Raw genomic sequence first — 25,591 nt, 5'->3', positions numbered from 1 at the left:
ATTGGTTGAATTTACACTAGGAATATGTCTATTTCTTGCTTCTTGATAAATTAAGTCTGTGAACGCTGATCTTTGCCATAAAAGTGTAGTAGATTGTCCATTTCAATAGTTTCCAAAAGGTTTGCAATGTCTGTTAGCAGCATTTCTGTCACCCCACCCGATCAGGCACACACAGCATGTTGCTTAGTATGGCTTTAGAAACCAGTATAGTGTGAACCTATGTCTTATGTCATTGTTGCTGAGGCAGAAGTGCTTCCATCTGGCATGCTGCTCAGCCTGTTCATAGCAAGAATGGTAACCTCGTTCAGAATAGTCATGAGCAAAATATGTGTCAGAAAGAGTATCACAAGCTCCTGTCAGGGTAAATAAGAATAAATGACTGAAAACAACCTCATACTCAGTACGTTTACATGCACATTAAAAGTCACATTTCAGTCGTACTAGAACAATAATTCTTTTTAAAATGTCATCTTTTAAAATGCTTTAGTCAGACTAAAATTGTACCAGTCAAATCGTTGTGAAGTCGGACTTACAGACCAATGTAGTGCAATTATAGCTTGCTGTTGACTTTGGATTAGCATGTGTACAAGCTAATCAGCCCACAATTGGCTTTGCCATTGTGCGCATGCTTAGAAAGATATAGGTGATGCACAATGTGTATGTAACACTTTCCCTGCAGCCATCCGTCCTTCAAATACTCAATTACGCATTATGTGAGCTTGGACTGACAGATGAGGACTGTAGCTCGACTATGCTGTAGATTATAACTGCACATGTAAATGTGCTGATTGTGAGAAATATCAGTATATTTAACAATAAATAAAAATGCAGACACATTATTACTTTAGCACTCTTGGCTCTTTGTTAAAATTGTCTATAGATGTTTTACATGTACACAGTGCAAATGCACAAGAGCACAATGGACACTTTTCAGATTTGTTACAGTGAATACAGATGTCACGTTTTACATTTTGTTTAAATATGCTTGAATTCATGGTCTTTTTGATGGGGCTAGTTTGGCTAGACTCTACTGCGTTGGTCTTTGGAATAAATAATGATGATGATAATTACTTTGAGCCATGGGAAGAAGGAATTTCAGAGGTTAGAGAGGTTCAATGATTCATACTCCTCATGGGCTCTGGGTGTCCTGATGATCCTTTGGCCCGAATGTCGTCTCAATGGCCTATTTTCTTTCTTGGATTTTAAATTTTTTTGTGGTTGCATGTGTTTGAGTGTTTCAATGGCATTAACAATTCAGGCCTTTTTAACTACCATGACTATTTTGCCTTTGTTTTCGTTTCATATCATTTTGATCTTTTTGTCAAAATGATATGCACATCAAATGGAAAACTCTAAGACCTGAGAAGATTTTGGTGCAGCGATGCCAAACATAGAGAACACTGTGGCATTTTTAGATCAACATTTACCAATCATCCATTGATATGGCTTTCGTATAAAACAACCGTACACAAACTAGTATCTAATCAATAAAAAAAAAATGGAACAATAAAATTAATGTTTAGACATTTTTTTAGACATAACCACACAAATATTAACTCTATCCATATAATTTCCTCTGAATTTAAAATTAATTCTATTTTTTTCTTCTTCTTCAAAATGTTCTTCAGTCCATTTTGTCCTTTTCTCCTAACATCAATTTCCATTTATTTTACTCCCATTTTTAAATGTACATTGTTTTAATACAGAGAATTGTACTGGGTACATAAACATCACATAAAGACATATTTCTTCATTTTATATTCAACTGATATCATAATCGTAATGATTTCTCAGTGCAGCTCAATAGAGCTCCCCTAGTGTTGGGGAGGTTACCTCTATACGTTAGTAGTACACAAGCTTTGATAGTAGCCCCTCATGGTCTTCGTTCCTTTCATCCGCAAGTCCATAAGCCCTATTAGCTCCTTCATTTACCATTTCATCCATCCACTATCCATTCATTGGTCCACTTGAAAGTTTTTCCCCCCATTTTTTTCTTTTGCTTGATTTATTGGCTTTTCTTGGCAACAATGGATTTGGTTTTGGTAAAGTAGGCTTCGAAGAAGAACTGACAGAAGAGCACAAAGTAGCTGAGGTACATGAGGGATGACCACACAATGTTCTGCACATGTGATGGGCACTCCTGGCCTTGCTGCATCCATGAATACACCAGGTAGTTGACCACGCAACCCATCACCATCTGAGTGATCTGCGTCAGAGTGATGAACATGGCAAACTTGCGAGAGATTTTGAAACCAGCAGCCCTAAGAGCGTAGTATGAATACATGACGGCATGCACCAGATAGTTCATGGTCATGAACCAGCCCCCGCCGGCCACCATGTCCTTGTAGGAGTACCAGGAATAGAGCAACACTGTGATATGATGATACCAGTGCAGGAAGATCAGCTTCTGCTTGCGCAACACAATGAACAGTGTGTCTCCTGAAAGTATAAATACAAGATACAAGATCAGATGGAGATGTAGTTGGAGGATTGAGGGTGTGAAGAATGTATTTGAGAAAGATTGTGGTTATTTAAAGAAAGAAACTTGTTGTGGATGTTAAATTTAACACCTCAAACTAGGTGTTGTTTTTTTTTCAAACCGATTCAGGAATAGAAAAAAAAATTCTTAAGATAAATGATATGTAGTTAGTAAAAAGGTATCTAGCTATAAATAAAAAATTAAGAACACTCTTTAGAAGGAAGAAACTGGTAGTTTAGCATTATGAATCTTATGTGAATCTGATCCCTGGTCTCTGCATAACCAATGTCCTTCTTTTCCATAAACTATCTCACTACTTGTTTTTTAACATGCTGATTGTGTACGGCTATTGACATTGCGAGGTGTAGAGATTAAGTTGTTAAAATGTACATTTCCAAAGAATATCTAGCCAGGGCAAAGTTTAGCTATGTATTTAGTAGACAAAACATACATTTTTATTGTTAAAAGTCTTTATCAAACTTTGTAAACAGATTTTGTCAAGTAGAAGTAGATACAAATAGAGTGCTCAATTAAAAATGATAGACTGAATGAATGAAGACAACTTTTGTTTCATGACACTAGGGACTAAAAACGGTTCAAGGAACAAAAACCAAAAACTAACAAATGTTTTTGCAGAGCGTAACTGAAAACAGGAACAAAGTGATTTTCAATTGTTGAATGAAAACGTTATTTTTAAATGCTGGTAACCGGTTATAAATGGTTAATTTCATTTTGATCATTTTTTCATGAATCTATTTAATAATTTAATTGCTTACTTTTGCTTATTTTGGGGACTCAACATGCTTATTTTGAGCTTGTTTTCCCAGGCCATGTTGCTTGATTCTCTTGCAAGATCTGGCAACACTGCAATTGGTATTTCACCCACCCGTTAGCACAGAGTCATTAAAGATGCAGTATAACATTTTTAATCTTAGAAAACATTCTTCTGTCATTTCAGTTGCAAAATGAGGACATTAAAGTGTATAGCGTTTCAGAGTTTGCCTTTGTTAAGTTGTATTTGTATTTAAATGAGTAACACTTGTCTACTTGAATCTGTATCATTTTGAGTTAAGATATTTCTGGATTTATGTTCACCCTATGTTTTTCATATGTTAGTATGACATAGCTAAGTGAGGGTTTTCGGCTGGTCAAAGGTCTATATATGTTGGTGTGTCTCCTGCTGTATATCACTGACAGGGCATCATGAGTCATCACGCTTGACCTCATTCTAGGACCGGTTTTAAGGATCCTGACATTGTCTCAATGCTGCCTTTTCTTTCCTCTACAAAGGGGCGGGTAGCCCACCAACCGCCAGGTTCACATTAACAATGAGTTTGGTTACTCTTTCACAACCAATTATATTCATGCAGATGGACACTAGGTTTCTCAGAAGCGCTTTGTCACTGTGGCTGACTAGACTGGAGCAGCTGAATGTATTAAATTCATAGTCTTCAAATTTTTTTCTTCCATCCTTGTCCTTACTCTTGTTTTTAATAAGATACAGTGGCTGCACCTGCAAATATGTTGATGTTGCAAGATCAGAAGCAGTCCATCATTGTGAGAATGTAGTCTAACTGCATAACCTTAAAGGGATAGTTCACCCAAAAATGAAAATTCTCTTATCATTTACTCACACTCATGCCTCATCCATTACTTTCTTTTTCAGCAGAACACAAACAAAGACACATTAAATAATTCATTAGCTGGTAAATGCAAACTACTTGGATGTCTCTGGACATGTTTTTTATATTTTAAAAATATTACATTTTATTTGTGCATTTATGTATTTATGCAAACACTTTAAAGTGCAGTACAGCTCATTGAAGAGACTGTAGTCTATCCCTCACAGCCTCGTCGTCATTCTCGTCAAAAATGTAATATGCTGCTGTGAGTAAGGTCTAGCATGTGCTGAATAACATTCATATATTTTTTCTTAGCAGATAACTTTACCAAATACTTTAACATGCAGTTAAAGGGCAGTTCATTTAAAAATTCAATTTTTGTTATCACCCGTCAGACTTAAGTCTGTATTCATGTTTCTCTGCCATGGAAAAAAAAAGATGTTAAGCAAAATGTTTAGTCTCAGTCACCATTCATGCTCACTGCATCTTTTTTTTCATTCAATGTAAGTGAATGGTGACTGAAACTCACTAATATCTCCTTTTGATATCCACTGAAATAAGACGGTCATTCAGGTTTGCAACAGCATGAAGGTAAGTGATGACAGTTTTCAATTTTTTAAACTGGAAGAAAGAAAAAGGAAGCATCAAGATTTGAAAGGCGTCAAAAGAAGCTCCAACCTCACGCACTTGCAAATTGTAACGTTGACAGCTTTGTTGTGTATAGGCAGGAGCGACAGTGTTAGCGCATCGCTCGCTTACAGAGACGTAGAATAACGGCATTTGCATTTCTGATTAACGGGTTTATGAAGGTTATTACATGTGTAACATTGTAAATTCAGTAAAGATGCACTTCCCTGTGTGCGCTCACACTAAACTCAAGCATCAGCTGAAAATGGCGGATTCATCAGAATCAGAATCAGAATCAGCTTTATTGCCAAGTATGCTTACACATACAAGGAATTTGTCTAGGTGACAGGAGCTTCCAGTCAACAACAATACAAACAATACCAAAAACAGCAGCAAGACATAGGTAATTAAAAACAAAAAAGAACACAAAATAAATAATTATACATATACGTACATACACTCACCTTCATACATACACACGTAGTGCAAATCTAATACAATCTGTATATAAAGAACAAAAAACAGTATATTATGTACAGAGCAATGTAAGTAATGGCAGAAGTGGATATGTTGGATAATATAAATTAAAATTAAACTGTGTATTGCACATAATTATTACTCAATGGGGCAATTTAATTGTTCATTAGATGGATGGCCTGAGGGAAAAAACTGTTCCTGTGTCTGACGGTTCTGGTGTTCAGAGCTCTGAAGCGCCGGCCAGAAGGCAACAGTTCAAAAAGGTAGTGGGCAGGGTGAGTGGGGTCCAGAGTGATTTTACCAGCCTTTTTCCTCACTCTGGAAGTGTATAGTTCTTGAAGGGGGGGCAGGGGGCAACCAATAATCCTCTCAGCAGACCAAACTGTCCTTTGTAGTCTTCTGATGTCTGATTTCGTAGCTGCACCAAACAAGACAGTTATTGAAGTGCAGAGGACAGACTCAATGACTGCTTCAGCTTTCAGCAGCACTGGTGGCAGGTTGAACTTCCTCAACTGGCGAAGGAAGTACAACCTCTGCTGGGTCTTTTTCACAATGGAGTCGATGTGTATCTCCCACTTCAGGTCCTGTGAGAAGGTAGTGCCCAGGAACCTGAATGACTCCACTGCTGCCACAGTGCTGTTTAGAATGGTGAGAGGGGACAATGTTGGGGTGTTCCTCCTAAAGTCCACAATCATCTCCACTGTTTTGAGCGTCTTCAGCTCCAGGTTGTTTTGACTGCACCAGAAAGCCAGCCGTTCAACCTCCTTTCTATATGCAGACTCATCATCATCTCGGATGAGACCGATGACAGTGGTGTCGTCTGCAAACTTCAGGAGCCTGACAGAGGGGTCCTTGGTGGTGCAGTCATTGGTGTACAGGGAGAAGAGAAGTGGGGAGAGCACACATCCCTGGGGGGCACCAGTGCTGATGGTACAGGTGGTGGAAGTGAATTTTCCCTGCCTCACAAGCTGCTGCCTGTCCGTCAGAAAGCTGGTAATCCACTGACAGGTAGACATGGGAACAGGGAGTTGGTTTAACTTATTCCGGAGTATATCTGGTATGATTGTGTTGAAAGCCGAGCTGAAGTCCACAAAAAGGATCCTTACGTATGTCCCCGGTCTGTCCAGATGTTGCAGGATATGATGCAAACCCATGTTGACTGCATCATCCACAGATCTGTTTGCTCGATAAGCAAATTGAAGGGGGTCCAGAAAGGGTCCAGTGATGTCCTTCAGGTGGGCCAACACCAGTCTCTCAAATGACTTCATGACCACAGATGTCAGGGCGACAGGTCATTCAGTCCTGTGATTTTAGGTTTCTTAGGGATGGGGATAATAACTGAGCGTTTGAAGCAGCATGGGACTTCACACTGCTCCAGTGATTCATGAGAGAGAGAGCGAGAGAGAGGGATGATTTTGACTCTGCTGTTTTAAGCGTCTCCTCTATTCACGCCCCAAAATGCAAAATGCAAAGAAATTTAAGACTTCTTGTAATTTAAGATATTTAAGACTTTTTAAGGACCCGTGGAAGGTAAGTATGTCAGTTTGGAGAAAAGAAAAAAAATTAAAATGTCTTTTGTCTTAAGGTTGATGGTATTCAATTTGTGGTAGGCTCCTTCACACACACACACACACACACACACACACACACACACACACACACACACACACACACACACACACACACACACACACACACACGTTAGTGCGGCTATCCTCATGAGGACTCTCCATAGACATAATGATTTTTATACTGTACGAACTATATAATATAGAAACATAATTTAGTATGTTTTTTAAGCTATTTAAATTATGGGGACACTAGAAATGTCCTTATAAACCACATTTATAGCATAATACCCTTGTAATTACCAATTTGTAACCTAAAAAAAATTCCTCGTAAACCACCCAAACCCTAACCCATGAAAGTAAAATAAATATTCTCACCTAGTTCGGGTGCTTTGCTGAGAACAAAAGCGTAGGCCCAGAACTTGCTGACTGGTCCGTTGTAGAAACTCTGATCGCACACTGACTGCTTTAGGCCTTTGGTCATCAAGATGTACATCATGTAGCCTCCAGTTCTGACGGCACCAAATATACTAAATGGAAGGAAGTACAACAGAACACAAGAACTGAATCAGACACAACCGGCTTTTGAAATAGTCTGTAATTTAGGGCTTATTGGCACTATTAGGGTTTCTGCAAAACATAACAGTACTAATAAACAATACGAATAACGGGGCTCTATTTGAACTGGCTGGGCTAACTGGTTAACAGTTTATTTCATTGTGTAGGTGGACCCAGTGAATTGAAGATCAGGTTCCTGTTTATAGCTTTCTAGAACACTAATTTCTAATGACTGGATCAATTGAAACACCTGGAAATGTGAGGTAACAATCTGTGTCTTCTCTTTTCTACAGTCACTGTAGCGCTGATCCCTTTACATCGAAAAATGGGTAATGATGCAAAATGTTTTAACATGAGTTAGTGAAGTGCAAAATCATTACAGAATCATATTTGCAGGCTCTTTTGTACCATATACAGTATGCAGTTCTTTATGAAAAGAATGAGGAAGTGGTTTGTTTTTCTTCCAAAAATGCACACCATTAATCTGCTAAAACATGAAACAGTTTATGAATACACCCTACTACCCAGTAGTCACTTAACTAGTACAACATTGTTGTATTATAATGTGCCATGTAATGTAATTCTGACTGGAATGCTCAAATTAGTGATAGGATTCAATTTTTTAAACTTCAATCTGTTAAATCTTTTAAACTGAACATGATAAGGGAAGTTGGTCCCCACTACTTTGCTTTTATCTTACATTGTTATTAACTGGGTTGCATTTGCCGCATTATGACATCAGAATTGATGCATCATGAAGTGAGTCTTTGTATTGCCTGTGGTGTTACAACATCACTGCTTGTGTTGTTTACCTACTTCCCAGTTTATCTAGTCTGTATATGAGTAATTTACATATTTTATATTTCTATTTCTATCCTCCTAAAGCAATGTGTTAAATTTAAGCAAATTCAGGCAAATAGGGAGTTGCATTCCTACAGTTTTGTTGGGAGAGATTTTTTGCACGCAAGACCCAGTATTATTTACCTGAAGACTGCAAGTGTTAAAGACCAGAGTACCAAAGGTCTCCTCAACTCAAACTTCTCCCTTTGTTTCATTACATGCCTCCCACCCAGTATGCAGGCAGCGTAGAGTGCAGAGAAGAGGAATGACTTCTTCCTGTAAGGAGGGAGATGACAAAAAAAAAGTATTGTATGGTCAAAGGAAAAACTTGTTTCTGATACAACCTGACCATCTGCTCACAACATATTTTTACTCATTCTGAATTATTATTTAATAAAAATTATTAAAGGAATGTTCCGGGTTCAACACAAGTTTAGCTCAATTGACATCATTTGTTGCATAATATTGATTGCCAATTTTTTTTATTTCAACTCCTTTTCCCTCCTTTTTTCTTAAGAAAAAGCAAAAATCAAGGTTACAGCAAGATACTTACAATGGAAGTGAATGGGGCCATGTTAAAATAATAACTGTTTCAAAAGTATAGCCACAAGACATAAACAATATGCATGTTAACATGATTTTAGTGTTAATAAATCACTTACTAACCCTTTCTGTGTAAAGTTATAGTCAATTTTAAACTTTAGTATTAAAATCCAGTTTGAAGTTATAATCCTAAATTATAATTATTTATCTATTGAGTCTAGTGGTAGAAAAAGCAAATGAGAAATTCTCACATTATAAAGAAACAGATCTCATGTCTAATGCTAAATACAACTTATTTGCTCTCACTGAAACATTTGTATGCAAGACTGTACCCAGCTTTAATAAGCAAGTATTGGCATGCTTTTGCTTTGTACGACAACACGCATGCCCTGTCTTGCATATTTAAATTACCAGACTTTGTATATGGTAAGGCACACACCCTCTTACTGGACCGGTGACTATTATGACTGTTATATATTTCCGTTATGTAGTCTGGGCAAAATTAGGGTTCTTTCCAAGTGGGGGTGTCTCAGAAACTGTAGCTATTGAGCTTTGCATATTGGTCTAGGATACTATGTGCCCCACGAAAAACAAATAGGTTGTGATGTTTCCTTTATTCATATCACATTAAATCCTGACCTCAGATTGTAATCTATTTGGCTCTGCATGTTTCACTGCTTCAAGTGCTGCTGTCCAAATGCATCAAACATTACATAAATGTTATTGTATTTCCTTAAGACTATACTCATCACTCCTCTGTTGCCAAAATGAAACGAAATAAACTGTTGTTGGAGCTTTTCATCACAAACAGCTTATTGGGCTTATTTTGACAGCTTGTGTTGCTTTTAGGACCTCATCAATCCTGGCATTGCTGTATTGCACTCTGGTAGCTGGAATTATACACAGCGCAGTCTAATTCAATTTTGAGGACATTTTGATCTGCCTAAAAGTGATTTGCAATACATTTGTTTCCTTAACTCTCCATCAGCACCTTATTTAGAATGTTGAGATAACTGACTTATCTCAGCTGAAAGAAACAAATGACCCTCTGGTTCACTTATTTTTATTCAAGGGTATTAACAACACTTAAACCAATAAGGTTTTATTAATTATGATGGCAAATTTTTATCAAATTGTTAGCCAATAGGGCACATCTCTTTCGTCCAATGCCATCTCCTGGGAATGTGTTTGACGTTTGTTGTCTTCCTGAGAGCTACAGTGAAATAGGTGGCCAAGGTTCTGATCACCCCATTTGACAACAATAAAGCAAGAGACGATTCCTCTAGTCAGTTCATTGCATAAAGTCAAAGTCTGTCAAAAGTCAAAAACAAATAATAGTTCAGTTCTGAGTGTCTGCATTTATATTTAGCAATCGGTTCAGGTCGGTCCAGTTCTTCTACATGCGAGAGACATTGTTCTGTTATGCATGAATTCTACCAGCATTGTTTGAAGAGTAGAAGGATGTATGTTGGGAAGGCATGCTGAGCATCATTTTATTTTCCTGCCCACTGGATGTGAGAAGCACTGACCTCACTCTGCTCAGAACAGTCAAGTCATTTTTATTTTTATATCGCTTTATCACAACACCATTCATGCGTTTACAAAAAATGAAACTGTAATATCTATAAAGTCTCAAATTTGATTGTAAATTGTGTATACAAATTAAATAATAACTGTATTTAGGACCCCTGTGAGCAAGCTGAAAGCGACTGTGTCAAAAATAAACACAAAACTCCATAAGAACAGTGAGTCCATTCTATGCATACAGCCTCCTCCAACCTTGACATGTCATTGCATTGTTCTTTGTGTACAAAGGACGGCTGCAGCTGAATGCACGTTTTTATGGTACTGATTTATCAATGTTACTGGAAGACTGAACTCTTGTTGCTGGTTGCTTTAAGTTAAAAACAGGGCCTGAGATTGCTCATGCTCACTCTAACCGAGACATTTCTTCGCTGTGCTAGCTAACGGGAAGCTTGAGAAACAGCCAAAATGCCAAGATGTTGCTAATAGTCATCCATTACAAGCATCTGTGTTTGCTTGTCAGTATGTTTTCTACCAGAACCAAATGTTACGTAGATACTAAACAAAAAAAAGATTGCCAAGTTTGAACAAAACCAGCAAGGTTATTCATTTTAAAGACAGATGTGATACTGAGATGTACTGCGATGAAGGACAAAATCATATTGCCCTCTTTTAAGTAGCTCCATGTAAACCTCCAGGTTTTTGGGAGGATTTCAAATATCCTGCAAGGAGAGTGAATTAGTGCAATAGAGGACATCTCAATCTGTGAGGCTAAGAGCTCCAGTGGTTTAATCATGGTTTAATCATATGGCACACAGATGCAGTAAAGTCCTGTCTCCAGTGCTGACTATCCAATCGAGATGCGAGAGAAGATTCAAATCAGCCCGCTCTGCCTTGTTACCACGTCAAAGAAAGCAGAGCTTACATGTAATTCTGCCACAATGATCCAAAAAAAGTTGTGAGATGGAAGTGTCCTGAACAACATATATTTGATTGGTCCTGCGTTATCAACTCTGACTAAATGGGTCTATGAACTGCAAGACCATCAAGTCCTTGACATCTTCATCTTTGTTTTTGCCTATGCTCACTTTTTTAGCTGAGTGCATCAAGACCTGTAGCAGACAAAGACTAATGAAGCTACCTGCAAGGGATCACATCTGGCCAAAGCTGTTTGTACTAGAAGTGCTTCCAATGTAATTTAGAGCAGCTAAATAAACTGAATCTGCAGCCAAATGGCAGTTGAGACTAATGACGGTAGCTGAATCTATTCTGCTAGATCCAGTGATTTTTAACCAAACGCAGCACAACGTTGGAAAAGCGCAGGATCATAGAACTCACTGTTTTTCTCAAAGATTTTCTCAGACTGCAAAAGCTTGGAACAGTGCTGATTGCACATTTATAACCATTAAAGGAATAGTTCACCCAAAAAATGTAATTATCTCATCATTATCTCTCATCATGTGTATGACTTTATTTCTTCAGCAGAACACAAGCTAAGACTTTAAGAAGAATATTTGAGCTCTGTATTTCCTCACAATGCAAGTGAATGGTGATCAGACCTTTATTGCTCCAAAAACTTCTGAAAGTTAAAGTTAAATTGGAGATTTAGAGTAAAAAAGGACTGTTTCTCACACACACCTATTATATTGCTTCTGAAGATATGGATTTAAACACTGGAGTCATATGGATTAATTTTGGTCTGATCACCATTCACTTGCATTGTGAGGACATACATAGATCAACTATTCTTCATAAAATCTTTGTTTGTGTTCTGCTGAAGAAAGAAAGTCATACACATATGTGATGACATGAGGGTGAGTAAATGATGAGAGTTTTAATTTTTGGGTGAACTATCCCTTCAAACGACATATTATTAAAGAGAGACAGAGGCTAGTTGCCACATGGCCATAAAGAGTAAAAGATGTCAAATTACACCAATTGTGTATTTTAGACATCTAGTTCAAAATACTGTTTACTTTTTGTGATTTCTACCCTTAAAAATAATGGTAACACATAAAGGTTCTATTACTTAACATTAGTTATTGTATTAAATATCATGAACTGACAATGAATAACATAATTTTACAGAATTTATGAATCCTGGTTAATACGGCTGGGTATTGGTACAGTGTTCCCGATTCGATTCCGATTCAGGAACTTTCGATTCTGATTCGATATCAATTCATTAGGGTATATTTCAGTTATAGAATATCCATTTTGCTTGCATATGAAAGACATTATCCCCCAGATAATGCTGTTAATTATACTGGGGATCTTCTAACTAGGTACTTAACAATAATATTAATTTTATAATTATATTTTATTAGTATTTCACCATTATGGTCTTATTTTAGCTTTTCAAAATGAACAAATCCAAATATTCTAGCAATAAATATGATTTTATATTGCATATGTTATATTTTGTCACTTGTTTATTGTTTACATGCATAATTTGTATTATTTACAAATATTTACATGGATTTGTTAAATACGTGCAAAAAAAGTACTGTCTCTTTAAGAAAACCGGAATTTCTTTAAAAGTGTCTGTAAATAAGCACATATTAACCAGAGAGAACTCAAATGACTTTGGCTCATCTGTGCTATGCCTGATTAGAATTACTATACATTTTTTTTTTTCAACAACTGACTTTAAAGAACTGAAAATATATAAAATAGACATTATTCAATGAAAAATGGATTGTGTGGATCTTGTCTTTGGATATATGCAACTAAACTTTTACTGTCAACACTGTGCTGAACTACAGTACTTCCCCACTACAATACACAATTACTGTTGAGTGAAATCTGAAAGTTTACCAGCCAGTGAATAATTACAGACATTTTAATCGCATAGTGTGAAATTTGGATCGCAAATTCAGGTGATTTACTTTCATTGTAGTGAAGTGTTGCGCAAGAGTAAATGATCAATCTTGGTATTTAAAGGAATATTCCTGGTTGAATACAAGGTTAGCTCAAATCGACAGCATTTGTGGCATAATGTTGATTACCACAAATTAATTTGAATGTCACTACTTTTCTTTAAAAAAAAAGAAGAAATTTGGGTTCCATTGAGGCTCATTCAATGGAAGTGAATGGGGGCCAATCCATAAAATTTAAAATACTAATTGTTTCAAATGTATAGCCACAAGACATAAATCATATGCATGTAAACATGATTTTAGTGTGATAAAATTGCTTACTAACCTTTTCTATGTAAAGTTATAGCCAATATTACAACCTCGTAGCCATGACGATGTAATGTCAACAAACCCTAAAATGACGAATTCAAATGTTTTCAGCAACATTTCTGTGCACGCACTGTTCTTCTCACTGGTTCTTGCAGTGCTATAATGATACGCAATTGAACGCACCTGTTCTGTAAACACGCTGCTCTGTCCTTTGAGCCGTGCTGATAATTGGTCCAGGTAGGGGAAAGTGCAGTTTCATTCTGCATTTGCCGTTTGATATTGCTTAATAGAAAACGGCACAGCATAAACGGAGAGAGAGAAAGAGGAATAGTTGGCCAACATTGTAGTTTCACCGGTGCGACCTGAACAAACTTAGTCGCATCGGCAGGGAAAACGGTCACAAAATGCAACCATTTGCCCTGCAAATTGTCACGTGTTTTAAATTAAATACATTTATGCCATGTATTATTTACATGTATTATTTTCCATTTAGCCATTTCATTAATTTACCGAAGTGTAGTGTTTTATTGAAGTACTGCTTCGTTTTGTTCCGAGTAATTATCTGGCAAGCACTTCTATTTGCTGTTGTGTTTAAGATCTGAGAGCAAACACAGGTCTAAAGCTGAGCAAACTCGTGGCTGATGATACAATTTGTGACATGGTGAAAAGGGCTTTAGCCAGAGGTATCTGTTCTTTCTCTACTGCCCTCTCCAAACATCAAATACAATCTCTTCTTCGGGGTTACTTGCAATGAAAATAGAAACAAGGTGACTGCTATTTAGAGGTCAAATTTTGAACGGCATTTGTATAATTCCTTATGTGCTTTCAGCTGTGGTGGTTGGCAAAGGTTTAAATTCTGTCAAAGGATTTTTGTCAACTGATGAATGCCGTTAGAGCAAATCTCATTCATAAAGATTACAAATTATAATTGTTTTGGTTCTTAGGTAGTAAGTTTTATTTCCTAATTGCTTATGCCTCAAAAGTATAGAAAATGGCTATTATTCCCCATAAACTTTGCTTTTGTGACCAGGAAAGTGATATTATGAAATGTACCTATTTCCAATGAGATAACTCCTTGTGCCTTTTCATTCACATAAAGTCTGAAAAAACTATACATGAATCCAAATGAATGTGCATTTTATACTAAAATGATACAAAAATGACTACAAAATATTTAGAATCGAGTAATTTTTCGAGATTTACGATTATACTGTAAATCACTTTCACGAATCAGCCTCCAAATGTAGTCTCCCATCATATTCTCGTTATACTATCCTTGGTAGCTGCGTTGAAAGTCCAGTATATCCTGATCGAAGCATTCACCTTGCTCCTCCGAGTATGCTCCCATGTTCTCCTTGAATTTATCAAGATGAGCATCAAGGATATGGACTTTGAGGGATTTCAGAGGTGGAGCTGAGGAGAGAAACCCATACTATCCCAACCAAAAAGACCTCAAAGACTTGATTAGAGATCTTGGTCTCACCAAGTCCAGTGCAGAGCTTTTGACATCTAGGCTCAAGCAGTGGAACTTGTTGGATGAAAGTGTGCAAGTCGCAGATCAGAGGAAGCGTCACCAACCTTTTTCCAGCTTCTTCACCCGTCAAGATGGGCTCTGCTTCTGCCACAATGTGACTACCAGTAGTCTGTTCAAGGCAATCGGAATCGCATGTAACCAGATGGAGTGACGCCTATTCATTGACAGCATATCCAGAAGCCTCAAAGCTGTGCTGCTCCATAATGGTAACAAGTAGCCATCTCTTCCCCTGGCTCACTCGGTGCACCTCAAAGAGGATTACAACAGCATCAAGACCTTGCTGGATGCCTTGAAATATGATGAGTATGGCTGGGAGGTCATTGGAGATTTTAAAATGGTGGCATTCCTGATGGGTCTCCAAGGTGGTTTTACCAAGTTTCCCTGCTATCTTTGCCTTTGGGACAGCAGGGACACCAAAGCGCACTACCACAGGCGGGACTGGCCACAGTGGATGAGTTTTCTATGGGGAGGAACGTCAAGTTGTAGCCACTGGTGGACCCCGGGAAGTTGCTGATGCCACCATTGCACATCAAATTGGGCCTTATGAAACAATTTGTCAGAGCTCTAGATAAGGAGACGGCAGCCTTCATGTACCTTCAAGACTTCTTCCCTAAGCTGTCTGAGGCAAAGGTCAAAGCCGGTGTCTTCATAGGTCCACAGATAAAGAAGATCCCGGAGTGCAATGAATTCCCCAAGAAGCTCACTATTAAGGAGAAAGTGGCTTGGAACAGATTTGTCGCAGTAGTTCGGGCTTCCTGGTCAATCATAAGGCCCGAAACCTTTGTGGAGCTTCACTCTGGTGAAGAACTATGGCACAATGGGCTGTAGGATGTCCCTCAAGAGTCCATATCGTTGATGCTCATCTTGATAAATTCAAGGAGAACATGGGAGCATACTCAGAGGAGCAAGGTGAGTGCTTCCATCAGGATATACTGGACTTTGAACGCTGCTAGGACAGTATAACGAGAACATGATGGGAGACTACATTTGGGGGTGATTCGTGAAAGTGATTTACAGTATAATCGTAAAAACCGACCCACTTCTAAATATTTTGGATTACTTTAGTATAAATACATGTTAATTTGGATTCATATGTTGTTTTATTCTGACTTTATGTGAACGAAAAGACACAAATTTGCCTGTTATCTCATTGGAAATAGGTACATTTCATAATATCACTGTCCTGGTCACAAAAGCAAATTTTGTGGCGAATAATAGCCATTTTCTATACTTTTGAGGGATAAGCAATTAGAAAATAACACTTACTACACAGGAACAAAAATTGTGATAGATAGTGTTATTCTTCAAGGGCAGTGGCAGTGTTTTTCAGAGACTGTAGTGTAGTGCAGTCTGCATGCACTCGTAAGATTATATTCAGTAACATTTATTGCAACCAAGCATCATTCTGATTGTGCCAGGAAAGTCTCCAGCTTAAGGGTCACGCATTGAAGGTAATGTAAGGGAGGTTAGGATTAAGGAGGAAATGTCTGGCTTGAGTCCAACAGTGGTGTCTGTAAGAACACAGAGTCCAGTAGTGCAATTCCATTTAACCACTTTATTAGTCCATTAAAGCAGGCTGAACAAAGCAGATGAGGAGGGAGTACAAAATGTGTGGTTTCTAGACAAGAACAGAAATACAAACACTTCAATCAAGATTAATCTTATTATTAATCTTATGTACAAAACAAAGAAACAAAAGGAAAATAAACTTACATTTCTCATGAACACACACTACAAACATCAGACAGCTCCAGAGTCTCTCAGTCTATTGTGCATCAATGCAGGCATTTATAAATCAGGACCCTTTAGCACAATGCTGCAGTAATTGGTTAATCAACAGAGGGCATATACAAATCAATAAGCAGCTAATTGGAAACTAGAACTAATGAACAAATGAAATTAGAGCATATTAGTAAAGCAAACCAGGAAAAGATTTGTAAGCTTTGACAAAAATACAGGTAATGTTCACCTATTATGTAAACCTGGCAATCTGTGCAGGATTCAGTCCACTTTTATGCTGCCCTGACTATCCAGAGTATGTCTGATTGCCTCTTATTTTGAGAGACAGACTATCTTACTATGAGATACAGCTCATTAAAGAAAATTTTGGGCAGTACATCAGTGCGAGGATAGAGGTTAAAAATACACCAGATTAGAGAATGACCTGCAGCTACATACACAACCTCAGGCTAATTCTCTGTAGTCAACCCAGATCAACATCTACTGAGTCTGTGTCTCACTGATCTTTGCTAAAAAAAAAAAAAAAGATCTTTGCTAAAATTCTTATGCCAACCAAAAAATAACTCCAATGTTCTCCAATTCATCTGGAATATTTTTAGTGACCCACAGTGAAAGTCTTATTCAGACAATGAGTGGTTGTCCCAGCATCTGTATTATAAAGCAGGTATAACATAGCATATATTAATATTTGTATATAACTAATTTTACTCTAGTATCTTGAGCACAGGAACAGATGTAGGTTGATGTAGTTAGTACATCTAAGATGTAATGTCATATTTAGAGCATCTTTAAATATTGATAATTGATCGGCAGATTCTTGATACGTTTTTGAGGCATTGATGTATTAACATTAGCCAACATTTATATTAGAAGCCTAATTTTTGTGCATTCCAATTCACAAATTGGCCAGTTTAATGTAGTCTGGCGTAATAGCTTTAGGAGACCACAAAGGGGTGATATAACATTTACTGTACTTAATAAGGGTGTAACAATATATTGTGTATCGTATTGTTTCACGGTTCCCAAAATGACAATACGTGTTGAAGAGACTGGACGGTTTTGAAAAAAACATTTTTTTTACACTTACGTGGAAATAGAGGTTGCCCCATCCTCTTATGTCTGATATATGACAACATTTTGGTTTTTCTGATACACAACTGCTTTACCAAAAGATTACCGATAAAACAAGAACAGTATGTAAATACTGTAAAAGAACTACAAAGTACACCATTTTCAAAACACCCAATATGATGCTGTATGTGCAACGTCACCACAACGATAAACTCCGTGAGCAGCATATGACAAAGGGAGTGATCAAATGCCAGACATCTTTGCATAGACGTTTTACAGTCCCGTTGTCGCATTCATTTGCAAGAGCGCAAGAAATAACCAGATGCATAGTTGTTTTTATGGCAAAGAACACAAGGACATGTTCTGGAGTCGGCAATGATGGATTCCGCCTAATTTAATTCAAGACTATTTGTTTATGTTTTACCTTTTAAAGTTTAGTTTCATTGTTACTTTAGTAGTTCTATTAAGAAGTATAGGATGCAAATTTCCTAATTCTAATTTCATACTAAAGCAAGTTTATTTTTCAATGACAGCCCAATTCTATTTCTAATTTACAGAGAAGTAACTTTAAACTTTGATCTACTGTTAGTTTTAATTTATCTAAAATAAACTGTTTGAAGACTGTTTATTTTTTACATTTCAAGATAATTTATGTCTGGCATTTATATTGGGGCCAAGCTGTCATTACTTAACATTCCGTTCCTGCAGTTTTGATTGCAAAATTGTATTGCTTTTATATATATATATATATATATTTAAAGTATCAAACTGTGAACCCTGTACCGAATCATGAGCTTAGTATATTGTGTGCTGCGGTGTGCGTACCTCCATAGAAAATAATTGTTTCAAATTTAAGGAAGTGCCATGTCATCCACTAGACACGTCCGTGTGCGACCCTCTTTAAGCTACACTCACACTTTACAAAAGTTGTGTTGAGAAGTAGAGCCCAACTGATTTGAGATTTCAGAGACCGATGCTGATTTTAGAGGGTGAAACTACACCGATTACCGATATGGTTAATTTTTAAGCTTGAATAAAAACAGACCATTTCTATGTGGATTGTGCACCGATTTTGCACCGATATGACTATAAAAACGTACACGGAAGGCTGCTTTCTTAAATATTTTTATCAAACAATATTGAATTTAATAATATACATTGTCAGCATTGGGAAAAAGTACAATATTTCCCTCTGAAATGTAGTGGAGTAAAGTATAAACTAATAGAAAATGCCATGGTAATACTCAAGTAAAGCACAAGTACCTCTAAATTGTACTAAAGTACAGTTTTCTTGCTTATCAAAACATCAGAAGTAATATTTCACTGTTAATGTATACCAAAACAGTCACAAACAATAACTCATGGTTCACTGCTGGTGAGTCAAGAGATAAACAGCGGCAGCGGTGTAACTCCATAATACGATATATCTGAAAAAATGACTATATATCATAATCGTCAGGAACATTTTCTGATTATTGATGCATGAATGAATCATCGATCCCAAGCCTACAGACTGCAGATGAAATTACAAACTGACTGACCAAAGATTTAATACAGCTTGTTTACAACTGCAGAAATATCAATTTAAACTCGCTAGCGATATGAAATAACTACGTTTTACAGAACGAGTAAACAGCATGTACACATGTTGACTGCCACATGCCTTAAATTCATGACCACTGGCTCTGTCACTGAAATGCAGATGTACCTGTCCAAGTCAAACATTCAGAGTATTTTAAAAGAAATGGGTCTGTGAAAATGCTTAGTCCCCAGGAGCAATTCGATTTTAGTGATTTTCTAAAAAAGAATGTTCTCTGTATCATGTGATTGTTGTTAATGAAGAACTTAGTTATTACCTGTATGTAAATTCATAGGCAGGGATAGGAGAGTTACTTTATAAATGTAATTCATTACATATTACTGATTACTTACCAATAAATGTTATCAGTATCATAATCCAGTTACAGCAATATTAAAGTAATGTTATCATATTACTTTTAGTTTCTTTTGTATTATCACAAGGGCACATATGTAAATAAAGTCAAGACAAAATTAATATGATCTATAAAACTTTAAATTATGCCTTGAATGCAAACAGAACATGTTTGAGTAATATTATGAGCATTGTTATAGCTGTTATTTTAACTAAAGAAAAGAAACATGTACACACCGTACACGGTTACAGAAAATTAGCTGTTAATGTAGAACAACTCAGTATTTATTTAGTTGTATTTTTATCCCTTTTCCTCCCAATTTGGAATGCCCAATTTCCACTACCTAGTAGATCCTCAGGGTGGCACGGTTACTCTCCTCAATCTGGGTGACGGAGGACGAGTCTCAGTTGCCTCCGCTTCTGAAACCGTCAATCCGCGCATCTTATCACGTGGCTCATTGTGCATGACACCACGGAGACTCTGCGTGTCTGTAGAAGCTCATGCTACTCTACACGATCCATGCACAAATTACCCCGCGCCCCATTGAGAGCGAGAACCACTTATTGCAACCACGAGGGGGTTACCCCATGTGACTCTACCCTCCCTAGCAACCGGGCAAATTTGGTTGCTTAGGAGACCTGGCTGGAGTCACTCAGCATGCCCTTGATTCTAACTCGCGACTCAAGGGGTGGTAGTCAGCGTCAATACTTGCTGAGATAACCAAGCCCCCACAAATCAGTATTTTTAAAGAAATGAGGGGAGTTCTCTGTCTGCTACAGAAAAAGAAAATTTCTCATAAAGCAAATATAATAAGAACAGATGCACTGAATTATGTCTTGGTTAACGTTAAACTTAATCTGACAGGATAAACCTCAGATTCAAAAACACTGCAGAGTGTAATTCTACCATGTATTGCAGATAGTGTGTATAGGGAATTGTAATTTGCACAATTCATTAACTTCAGACTGTATTCAATAGGTAGATCACGTGTTATCATCATCATCATCATCATCATCATCATCATCATCATCGTTATTATTGTCATAATTAATACTGGAGAGTGCCTTTCCTCTGCTTGCTCATGATCCAAAGTCAAACATCACCAACTAACAGTTTACGGTTTAAAAGAATAGATCAAAACAGATTTAAACTTTTAGTGTGTCTTTTCAATTACTTATTCCTAATTACTATAAGTGTTGAACGTTACATTTGCCAGAATGTTTCCCTCACCCAGACATTTGAACTGTTTTCAACAACAATTTATCAAGTCAGATAAATTCTTCACTGAACTTTCTTTAAGAACTTTTAAGAAATTAATTTGGTATTTATGGAGTGGTGGTGGCGTAGTGGGCTAAAGCACATAACTGGTAATCAGAATGCTGGTTCGATCCCCGCAGCCACCACCATTGTGTCCTTGAGCAAGGCACTTTACTCCAGGTTGCTCTGGGGGGATTGTCACTGTAAATTGCTTTGGATAAAAGCGTCTGCCAAATGCATAAAAATGTAAATGTAAAAAACATTTATGTGTACAATCTGGATTTGTTAATAATGATCAGAGATGCAAAATCATGAGAGGGGAAAAAGGAGAGAAAGTCATAGCAGGTTTTCTGGGTATTTTTTCAATTGATTTTTGTATGTTGTTGATAAAATTCACCTGGGAGAGAGGGCCACTTTTTCTGCTTCAATACAGAACAGAACAACATACAGGACATCCTGGCTAATATAGTACAGTTTGCATTTGCAACCATGTAAACCAGGGGATTTCTATGCCGTACCATCAATGATGAGCAAATTGTGTCAGTATTGGCAGCTATTCCTGCTCTGACAAAATGATGAGGGTCACAGATTTCTTTGAGCACTAAGGCTAACTAATTTTAACACATTTTAGCTAACCTAGCTAATGTGATTTCTGTGTGGCTCTTATTAACTCTGAACTACAATGTTGTTACGCTTTTCTCTTTTAAATAGCGAATAATACATTTTCTCCCATGGCCATCGCAGCTGTGTATGAACGTGCATCTAAACCATCTCTCACTCTAAACAAACAGCTGTCTGTGTCAGCTTATGTCAGGGAAATTCACTATTTCTTTTATCAGAAATTAAAACTTGTAATCCTGACAGCAATCCCATTTTTTTATGTAACTGTAACAGATTACAATTACCTAATTTTTGTATCCAGATTATCTAATGTCATTATAAGTAATCTGTTACTCCACAAGCCTGCTCAAAGGTGGCTTCAAACATTCAACTAATAACGATGGGTTAATAACCCAGAGTACCAAACAAATAAAAAAAGCAATTACGTCAATCTTTTTATATACTTATAGACCATTTCTTCATCAAACAGGAATGGTTCAAATGTCCAATGTCTGTGGTCAGTGTTGAAGCAACTGTCTGTGTTTGCCTAGCATAAATAATGCAGGAATTGTTTATCAATGCTGGCATTCTGTTTCCCTGATATTTGCAGGAAGAAGTGTGTACAGATCTTGTTGTTCCAGTTGTTTATCACAGGGTAGAACATAGGATAGTTAAAATATCCATCCTTACAAAGCAGAGATGTGTGGCTCACAGCAGTTTTTGATCAAAACAAGGGAGGATTTCTGAAGACTGCATTTAAAGAAGATGTCACTCTTTATAGATATGCATTTTTCCTCAAATGCAAAAGTAGCAATTGCACAATGTGAATTAACCAACTGAACTGTAGTCTTACAAAGTGCTGAGTGACATTACAGCTAATTGGTAAACTAATTACTAATTGGTAACCCCTTTGTTCATCCACTCTCTCAGCTAAATTACCTTTGGCAACATCTCACAAGGTAAATTACAACAAATGTGTGCGATGAGGATTCTGTGGCTTTCGTAATTAGCACAAAGTACACTATTGAATTGGAACTAACCACAATTAACTCAAACTCAGTCCCTACATCCCTGCATCTGCCTTGATCTATGTCTTCTTTGTCATGAACCATCATTATCCTACATCTCGACCACACCTGTTGTATTGCCAAACATAATTAGTAATAGTAAGATTTTTATGGCTGCCCTCAACCTCAGTTGCTTAATGGGTGTTTTTAAGATATTTGATCTTTGGACAGCAGCTTTGAACTGTTTTGTAAAAAGCTCTATAGAGCTGTAGTGTGAAATATACTTAATTTGACTATAAGAATTTAATTACATAAGAGGGCACGTCTTTATTATAATGCTATGTCTAGAGGCAAGGATTGGGTGATTTATTACCATTTATCTCTGCAATTCTACTTGATGACCTCCTAATGCATGGTGTTTGAATTCTTTGTGTTAAGGCTCAATAACAGTACAGCCAATTCAGTTATCTTACAAAGAGTACAGAACAAACTATACTATTTAGAACTATGAAACCGTGGAACTTGTGCCGGTTGCATATTAACTAAATACCTGGAGGGAAATATGAGTTTATGAGCCTTTGCTCTGTTTATTTTAACGATTTATTTTGCATGATTAAATGTGTTGTCTGGTTTTCTCTAAAAATGTAAAATGCCAATGTGTTTGTTCACGTTTTATGTTTATCTTGAAGTTGGAATGAGTAACACTGACAAACAGCAAGGTATAGTCCACTCAAAAATGAACAATCTCTCGTTTACTCATACTCACCATCTCAGATATGTGTGATTTTGTTCTGCAGAACACCAACAAAGAGCATTCACTGCAAGTGTCCAGAACTTAAAGCTCCTAAATATCCTTAAAAGGCAGCATAAATAATCCATATGCTTCCAGTGGTTAAATCCATAACTTCAGAAGCAATATGTACATATACATTTTAAGTAATTTATTTATACTGTAAATCTACACTTTCACTTTCTTCTCCCTTTTTTGTTCTTAGGTGACTCACATTCTTTGTCGACATCTTTACCTACTGGGCAGGGAGGCAAATGTATAGTAGAAAATGACTTAAATATTGATCTGTTTCTCACCCACACTTTATATCCTTTCTGAAGATATAGATTAAACCACTGGAGTCATATGGATTGCTTAAATGCTGCATGTATGTGCTTTTTGGGGCGTCAAAGTTCTGGCCACCATTCACTTGCATTGCTTGGACCAACAGAGCTGAGAAAAATCTTCATTTGTGTTCTGAAGAAAGAAAGTCATACACATCTGAGCATAATGATGAGTTAATGATGAGTTAATGATGAGAACGTTTTCATTTTTGGGTAAACTATGCCTTTAAATTCTCCAATCTTATATAAATCAGCAGAATTAGACAGGATAAAGCTTTTTTTTTTGCTACAAATAAGATTAAATCTTAACCATATTCACATTAGGTGCTGCTCGTGGTCTCCCTTTTATAGCGCGTGATGCGAGATGATAACTGTGACGTAATCAACCCAGAGAAGTAGGGACAGTGATGCTGAAACAGGATTGGTCAGATGTCTGTCAGCAGACATCCTAAACTGCCTCCCATTGGCCGGCCGCTATGAAGTCTAAACCAGCCTCACTACTGAGTCTCTCCACACGAGCAACAAAATGACAAAAGCGTGAAATTGAGCCATGGCGAGTAGGCTAATCATGTCGCTGTTACCATGTGTCAGATGTAGCGGATAAACGTGCTAAATGCGAAATAACATTGATCATTTCAGCCAAAATGAAAGGTTAACGCTGGCACATACACCTATAAGAAAAACCACACTTTAGGCTATACATTTCATGCATAAAGTCTTCCTTATTAACAAATCTTAAAATACAGCTTTCACGTTTTACTCCATAGATTTAAGTGGACTATGCTAGGCACCATCTACTCAAGACAAAGTATCCATCTGTTTGAGACTGACGACAATACCACTTAATTTAGCCTATGTAAAAAAATAAACGAGAGAGAGAAAGCGGCATCCTTGTAGTTATCTTATTTTGTTATATCTTATCTGTGGATGAAGGGGCGTGGAGGGCACATAAAGCACTAAACAGGCTTTGAATCTGATTAGAGAGCAGCGATGTTTCAAATATAACCTCACTCATGATGCTCAGACCGTTTGATATCTTAGAACGCCATGCTGAAACAATATTGATGGCACATCGTGAGTCTGAAGGGGTCCGGATGGTACCTGTCTACGGCAGCCAGTGCCTTTCAAGAGTCCCCTGGGGATTTTCAAACAGCTTTCGGCTAATGCGTGGTTAAAAATGTTTAACACGCTATTCAATCACTGCACAGCAAGACCGTTCACTGTGATATCGTCCTAACTGATGACGCAACGGCTTTAAATCGTGCCCTGGTTTACGGCTGTGGTTATCTCACATCATGGTTCAGCCTATCGTTTATCATGCAACAGAGCTACTGTACCAGTTCTCTTGCATCCATCGAATGGCTTCTTCTTCATTGAACTGCCTCTCGAATTCGTACTCTTGTAGCGCCAGCACCGACATGATTTCACGGCGGCTTCCTTCAAACGATTGTAGAGGAACTGCTAGCCTTTACTTCTCGACTAATTGAGTTGAGTTTCACGGACTTCCTGTCGGGTTCTCACAGACTCAGTTTCAGCCTTGCTCTTGCATCTCTATGACCACCTCCAGCACACTCGTTGAGTTCTTCTCGAATGTCAGCTTATATGACTCTCTCTGCCCATACACCGGCATACGCCCTCCTCTCTCGGGAGGTAGAGGAATGCAAGGTCCTAATGCCGGAGATCTGGTGCATCCTCTTGTATTGTCTTCATTCTCGATGGCGGTGACCTTTGACATAGATTTATAAACCATCCGTTTTCAATGCTTTTTCCACTGTTCTTGCAAATGTCTAGCAGTCTACTACAAAATATGATATAGCCCACATTGCCAATAAATCAGTTGGGCCAACTGTCACTCATACCAGCTTAACACATTTGGCAATTAAGAGCAAAAGACTTCTCATCACACTGT

The 25,591-nt window shown here is 37.4% G+C and overlaps 1 protein-coding gene across 1 annotated transcript; it reads right to left on the bottom strand.

The window, feature by feature from the left end:
• Nucleotides 1-218: 218 nt before the first annotated feature.
• On the bottom strand, nucleotides 219-25,280 carry elovl6 (ELOVL fatty acid elongase 6). Its single transcript, XM_052089299.1, has 4 exons — nucleotides 25,020-25,280; nucleotides 8,316-8,447; nucleotides 7,152-7,303; nucleotides 219-2,439 (listed from the first exon to the last, which is right to left on the bottom strand). The coding sequence occupies exons 1-4, from the start codon at nucleotides 25,100-25,102 to the stop codon at nucleotides 2,006-2,008; spliced, it is 801 nt and encodes a 266-aa protein (XP_051945259.1). The 5' UTR covers nucleotides 25,103-25,280; the 3' UTR covers nucleotides 219-2,005.
• Between the last annotated feature and the right edge of the window lie 311 nt (nucleotides 25,281-25,591).

Source organism: Xyrauchen texanus, chromosome 23 (assembly GCF_025860055.1).
Source record: "Xyrauchen texanus isolate HMW12.3.18 chromosome 23, RBS_HiC_50CHRs, whole genome shotgun sequence".
NCBI classification, from domain to species: domain Eukaryota; kingdom Metazoa; phylum Chordata; class Actinopteri; order Cypriniformes; family Catostomidae; genus Xyrauchen; species Xyrauchen texanus.
This window is presented reverse-complemented; position numbering and strand designations above follow the sequence as displayed.

What these genes read in the sequence shown, in the direction of transcription:
- elovl6 (XM_052089299.1), bottom strand. Translation starts at nt 25,102, where the DNA reads ATGTCGGTGCTGGCGCTACAAGAGTACGAATTCGAGAGGCAGTTCAAT. An exon ending in CGATGGATGCAAGAGAACTG is followed by an intron (nt 8,448 to 25,019) that starts GTACAGTAGCTC and finishes CCCTCCTTACAG; the next exon opens with GAAGAAGTCATTCCTCTTCT. An exon ending in TTAACACTTGCAGTCTTCAG is followed by an intron (nt 7,304 to 8,315) that starts GTAAATAATACT and finishes CCTTCCATTTAG; the next exon opens with TATATTTGGTGCCGTCAGAA.